General features: G+C 50.8%; 1 protein-coding gene across 1 annotated transcript in view; it reads left to right on the plus strand.

The window, feature by feature from the left end:
- Positions 1-992, plus strand: part of LOC130534989 (dehydrogenase/reductase SDR family member 13-like) — an 80,518-nt gene extending 79,526 nt beyond the window's left edge. Inside the window, exon 6 of the mRNA XM_057049742.1 lies at positions 746-992. Coding sequence (XP_056905722.1) covers positions 746-787 — 42 coding nt within the window. The 3' untranslated portion in view covers positions 788-992. The remainder of the gene's footprint in view (positions 1-745) is intronic.
- Positions 993-6,958: the final 5,966 nt, after the last annotated feature.

Genomic DNA, 6,958 nt, shown 5'->3' on the forward strand with positions numbered 1-6,958 from the left:
AAAACGCCAACAGTTATTGGCACCTGATTATTTTGCAACCAATCGCACAGTTCGGCTCCAGAGGAGAGGTTATTTACCCTAATTAAGAACTCAATTCACACTTAAATAAATCCAATACTTTGCTTTTCTTTAATTATTTACATTAACATTTCATCAATTCGGATGAATCCCATCTTCTCTCATCTCAGAGTCACCGCGTCCCCTCCCGGTCGTGGTGGCCGCGGGCCCGACGGAGGCTCAGCCGGGAACATTCGTCATTTTCCAGCTCATCACTGAGGCTCATTTAGCAAAAGCATCATCTATATCTCAGCTAAAGAGGCCCGTGAGCCGGGAAGGGCCGGGCCGGGCCGGGCCGCCCTAACCTGCTGGGTCACGCTTAGAACCAGGATCTAATGAGAAATGAGCCCGTTCAGAGCCGCTCAATCAAAAGCAGATGGGATTTCGACTGGAACCTTGTTTTTTCTGCATTACGAAACCAGGAATCCATCTGAGGATCCTTTTATTAAAGATTGGACGGCCAGAGCAGAAAAACCCTCGAATTTTCAAGATATTTCAGCCGAAAAATACAGATTTCTGCTTTTTACCTACAAACCCTCTGTCACAAAACGGTCACATTCTTTTTAATTTAGCCAAAATATTGATTTTTATGATTTTGAGATGTTTATTCCTTTAGAATCGGCCTGATGGAGCCGCGAGAGCCGTAGCTCCTCGGGATTCATTTTTAATCCTTCCTTATTTATTGCAGATATTCACCGGAGAGAAAGAGGGAGAGCGGCCGAGCAAATGAGAGGGAAATGGGAGGAAGAGTGATTAGGTGCTGGAGTGAAAACAAAGAAGTAAAGGACGGCTGTGAAGGAAGCTTCAAACGGGTTTGTTTCGCTCTCCGGACATCATCTTATGATTCCTGCTTTTCCTTTAAACCCTGTTGTGGAAACATGAACTGCTCTCTTCCTGAATTGGAGCCATGCAACCTGGAATTATTCATTTTTTAGACAATCACAACAAAAACGCTGTTGTCCCACTTTACCCCAGAATATCTGGATGAATAAATAATATTCCTAAATATGAAAGCGGCGGCGGTGCGGCCTGCTCCCGCCCACCTGTGACTGATTGGCTCCTCCTCCTTTCCTTAAAAGGTGTCCTCTCACTTCCTGGTAACCTCCCTGACCTCCAGTCAAGGTCGTGTCGGGCGTGTCAGTGAACGACGTGGGAGGGAAATATTGAGCTGGTTTAGCTGTGTAATGCTAATTTGCTAGCTCACCAGCGTCCGGATGCTCCCGGCGGACCTGATGGGGTCGCGCACGTGAGCAGTAAAGTAAAACCTCCGAACGTCGTCATGGTTAAAGACGCATCACAGGCGGAGCAGCGGCCCATTTTTGTCTCACACCCCCTTTATTTTCGGGATCCTTTCCACCTGTGTCCCGGTCTCCGCCCCCTCCCCCGATGGGTTCCACCCCGGCCCCGATCCGGCGGACCCAAACTGGCGGTCGCGCTCCTTTGTGCTCCGCGTCGCATTCCTCATTTCCCTTTGTTCTTTTGTTCCGCGTGAACCTCGTTTCCCCTCCAAGCGGGGTGTGAACCCGCCGTCCCCATAACCTTAAACTTAAACAGTTGGTTCACGTTTTACAGCCCGGCGCCGCTCCCCGATCGGCATCATCTTCCATATTTGCATGCGCTCGGATGCTGAGGGAGGCAAATTGACTGAGAAAATGGCCATATTACCGCGCAGTGGGGGAGCGAGGGTGTCATGTGCAGCAAACAAAAGAATACGCCGGTGATGGCTCTCACACCGAGCAAATGTCTGCTCTCAACTCAGCCGAATCACAGACTGTGCACGTGCACGCGTGCGCGCGCGTGTGTGTGTGTGTGTGAGACAACAGCACAAGATTCCTGATGATTCCTGGATGATTCCTGGTTCTTCTGTTGCCTTTGCGGCCTCGACCACAAACACCAACGGCCCCAATAAACCCTGCGGAGTCCTCCTCTCGAACCACCTCCGGTGGGTTTTGGTAAACTTTCACGTGGAACCGGCGCCGAGCGAGCGCGTTCCGTCGTCCGCCGTCCCCCAGACTGATCAAAGGGGGCGACTGGCTGCTGCAACAGGTAATTACGCAGTAGATACTGAGTCCATATTCAGATAAAAGAAGGTGTTGATGGAATCTCTGGCGCGCGTGTGTGCTGAGCTGAGGGGGTTTGCGTATTAGAAACCGCTCAATTTCACACATGCTTAATCTTGAGTGAGTTGGCTGTGAAGGATTTGTGGAGGAGTGAGCGTTTTGTGGGATGTAAGGAGGAAATTGGGGGCAATGGGACGCGGGACGCTCCGGTTTAATGGAGTGACGGGAGGAAGTTCGGACCCCGGGTTTCCCTGCGCCGCTCCTCGAGATTTCAACGGGTTGTTCGGAGACGCGGGACGCCGGGCAGACGATGACGACGAGAGCGCGTCTGACCGAACCGACCCGGCTCATCAGCTCTCAAGGGTCAAGGGTCAGCGCACAGAGGCTGGGGTCAGCCTCAGGTGGGACAGGATCGGGAACAAGGAAAACTCCAGGAATCTCCCGTTTTCCCGGGGTTTGACCCTCCGCTGAACCTCGACCTCAGTGACTTCTGGGAGAGGAAATGGTGATGGGAAGGTCCAGAGGAGGCGCCGTGGCCTCCCCCGGCGCCACGCACGGTAGATTTTGGATCTTCAAGAGCAACGACAACAAAAATACAAAATGGCCACCCTGCCGCCAAACGGCGGGCGGGAGGAGCTTCTAATGTTTGTTAGCGCATCGTTTCACACGGAACACCTCGACCTGTCGCAGCGAGGGAATAATAAATGAAGATATTCCGCGAGCCGCCGTCTCGCCGTCCTGACATGACACTGGAAGCAGGCAGAGCTGATTAGCATCATTAGCAACACCAGCGCTCCCAGTCACACCTATTATCCTTCTGACCACAGGTGCAGACTCCTCTGCCTCTTCGTCGGGCTAATGTCAGGTTCTGAGGGAGGAGCACGCCACTCCCTGCACGCCGAGTGCCTTTCCACGCATCTGCATCCGCGTGGGAGTGTGAGAGAGGAAGCGTTTAAGCAGGTCGGAGAGCGACCTGACGGGCGGAGCCGTGAAGCGTTCAGTGTGGGAACAGTGGGAATTAGCGTGACGACCCTGGGAACACGTCGAGGAGTGCTGTCTCTGGCTCCCCCGGTCGTTTAGTAGATCATCAGACATGAAGGATGATTAAAACAGGAACAGGAGGCCTCGGGCTGGTCAAAGGCTCCCTGGAACCATCAACAATCATCACCAGGAAGCCAAGAAACTGAGCTGGTTTGATGATTCCGACCCGGACGGATCCACATTTGCCGCGTCATCGTCACTGTCTGTACGTGAGCTCAAAGCTGGGCTGAGATCAGTGGACAGAACTTGTTCTGAGCATGAATGAAACCATCCACCACCAGGACCAGACCCTCTGTCAGTTTAATTAACAACAATCCTTGTTTAATTAAGGTCTCCGTTTGTCAGACAGCACTTGTTAACTTTTTTATTAAGAGCTACAACGGCGAGATAATTTAAGTAAGCCCCCCCCACCCCCCACATTCCAGGTCGCTGTTGACGATTTCAAACACTCTTTTTAGGCTAAACGTTTCCAATATTTTCACCGTGGCCATAATTAAAGCCCCTTTAGAATCTGATGATTGCCCTTAATTAAAAAAAAAGTGTGTAAATTCCAGTGATACCAATTAAAGCTGGGGGGAGGTCTGCTTGGAAGTTTACAGCGGTTTGGGTGGCCGACCAGGCAGAACCCGACACCGGGGAGGACCAATGAGAACGCTCGGTGGCGAACCCTCCACACTCCGACGCCTGTGCGCGGCTCGAAAGCGAGATGGCCACGATAAGACGGAGATAAGATAAGGCGAGTCTTTTCAAAGTGATTTCCCCAACAAGCTACATGCTGTATTCAATTTAGATGGTAAGATATGCATGAAATAAATTGGATTTGGAGGGTGAAGATAATACATTTCTACGTTTGCGGTTGTTGTTTTGAGAGTGATTTCCACGCCTGAGATTGGTTCGATTTGTTTTTCCTGGCCCCGTGGCTTGTAAAATGACGAGGTGACGATCCGGGGGATGCGCGCTGGTCGCTCGGTTGAGTCCGGCCTGATGAAAGGAGGGACCGTCGTCCATGAAGGAGCGATTCAGCAGAGGGGGGGGGGGGCACGTGAAAGTTTGGATAGGGTGGGTTTCGAAAGCTAGAATCCTTATTATAGAAATTTGAAACACGTTTTTGACGATAAAAAAAGGCAAAAAACAAGCAGCAGGTGAGCTTAGCGGCGTGTTCCGCCACGCTCTGCAGAACACACTGCCCCCCCCCCCCACCGTAAGGCTGATAAACGCACTCTCCTCTATTGCCAGACCTAATGAAGAATTCCAGTTGCCAGGCTGGGCGGCGACGCTCGGACAGTGGGGATTTTTCATCCAGTAATGTTGGCACGGGTCATTAATTGTGCCTCGCCACGAGAGCAGTGGGCTTGTCATTTGGGTATAGTACCTCTATACATCTCCCCAACCCCACCCACCACACACACACACACACACACTTTGACCCGCTCATCCTCCTCTGTGTCACGGTGGTCCGTAGGCCCACCCCCGCACCCCACAGAGTGGACTGACCCACTTACGGTCACTAACTGATGACCCCACTCCGGGGTTTGGACTGATGTGTTTATGGGCAGGACAGCAAAATTCCTCAACTGGAGCCAGTTTCATGGGGCAAAGTGACCCATCCAGAAGAGCTCTGACCAGTTTAGAACTGGTGCCGTTACCAGTTCATCGTGGAAGTGGATTTAGGTCCGAAAGTGTCACTCGTGAATTTGCAGTCAGTGTTTTTTGTGTTTTTACTGTTAAAGAATAGGTTTGAACTTTGTAAGTGGCCTTATTTCACCACTCATGGAGGTTGCTGCCGAGTAATTAAAATTAAAAATTAAACTGATGCAATTTAAGCCCCCCCCTCAAAAAAAGAGACGCCTTTCCAACTTTATGGCACATTTTTGCTTCCCAACTCTCCAAGGTCAGGTTAATCTCATTTTGTCTCGGGGTCCTTTTGTTTCTTATGAAATCTAACTGTAAAAATTAACCACTTTCCTTTGTACTTTTGGCGCTCTTTAGCCTTTTTTCCCCCCACATTAGATTTTTCAATGCAGACTGAAAGAATTCCTTTTCCACACTAATTCCACGTTGCTCGTGTGGGGAAAAATGGCCCAGTAGGTATGAGCGCATGACAGCACTAAGAATGCGTTTTACACACGCTGGCATCAATACTGACAGCTTATCGCTACCTCGCAGCGCGACCCAAACAAAGCCTTTATTTGTCTCCTTTTTGAGGGCAGAAAGAATTCCCAAATAAAGGAAATGGGCTCTTAGTTTCTTCAGCATTAGGGAGGAGGACAAAGAAAGTGAACGAGACAATCAGCAGAGACCCCCGTGAACAATTTCAGCCTTATTTATTGGTTTTTGGGATTTCCACGGCTAATTTGCTGTGAAATGCAGCAATGGACGTGGAGATAATTTCCTGAACAAAACCTCCCAGTAATTAGTGTGCGGCCAGAATCTGGAGAGCATCCCCTGGTAGAACTCCGCCGGCATCGACTTGGGCACAGTTGGCGCGGCAGCAGCAGCCAAAGCGACTACTTTTATCCCATCCTCCTCCTCTTCAGATCCTTCTTCACCTCCACGTAATCCTCGCCCCTCCTCGTCTTTGCCATTTCCTCAGCCTCATTTCGCCCCAGTCACAGTGACTGATGTCTGCCAACTTCCTGCTAAAAAATTTGCGAGCCTATCTAATTTGCAAATAATAAGATCTGTGCCCGGAGGCGAGCCGCACTGTTTCCCCACCGTGAAATCACCGCGGTGGCGAGATGAGGAGAGATAGACAGCGTTGATAAAACACGCTGTAAAGTGAGGAAAATAGAGCCGAATCATCAAACCTTTTAAGAAACACAGATCCAGTGTTTATCTCCAATTGTTTCAGTCTGAGGAGCCGTGGAGCCTCACTCAGATGCCGCCTCTATGCAGACGATTACTGCATTTACTGCAGCCATTTTTGTTTTCAGTAAAACCCGAAATACGGAGAGTTGAGCGGTGGTTTGACCTGCTGATGAGCGCTAAAGTGGGAGCGTGTGGACGCCGTTGACTTGTGTCACAGGATGTGGCGCCTGCTCCTTTTGAATCGTGTCATTTCTTGCTTAAACACCTTTAAATGATGGCGGTGGTTATCAGGTGATATTCTAAAATTACAATCGGTCCAGATGGCGGTTTGGAGTCGGGCCAGTGGAGGAGTTGCCGGTAAACATCTGCACCCCGGGCCACTCCTCGCTCCGCTCCTCAGGCTCTCCATCCCCACTGTGGGCAATTAAGTTAAATTCAGCAAAAGAGCGTTTTATTAGTTTTTGCCCAAAGCCGGAGAGCGTGGCGATAAATTCTCCCTCTGAGCACTCTGGGATACAAATTGGCACATTAACCAGCGAATAGCTGGAGGCGACGCTTTGGTTCGTACCTCAAGGGGTGGCCGGGGGGTCCGCGAATGTGCCGATTCACAGGCTCTCCGTCAGTCAGTGGGACGGTGCGGGGCTCAGAATGAGCTAATGGCTGACATCTGGCGCTGCCCCCCATCTCTGTCGCCCCTCTCTCTACATGCACAAATACATATGCACGCCCTCCAACACTCGCTCCCTCTGTTCCCTTTGGCAAGCCCAAGCTGTTTGCTTTTGTGGCCTGATGAGCCCTCTCTATTTATCTGTTATTACACTGGAATTGTCAGATCCAAAAACCAAGAGGGAGCCTGTCTGTGTGCCAGCGCTGTTGGCTGGGGGGCCGCGTGGGCTGCCACCAAAACCCTCCTTTCATCCACGCTCCCGGCGTCTATCGATCACCATCGCTGGGATACGAGGAACCTGCGCAGTCCGTCTGTCTCCGTGTTC

Source organism: Takifugu flavidus, chromosome 12 (assembly GCF_003711565.1).
Source record: "Takifugu flavidus isolate HTHZ2018 chromosome 12, ASM371156v2, whole genome shotgun sequence".
NCBI lineage: Eukaryota > Metazoa > Chordata > Actinopteri > Tetraodontiformes > Tetraodontidae > Takifugu > Takifugu flavidus.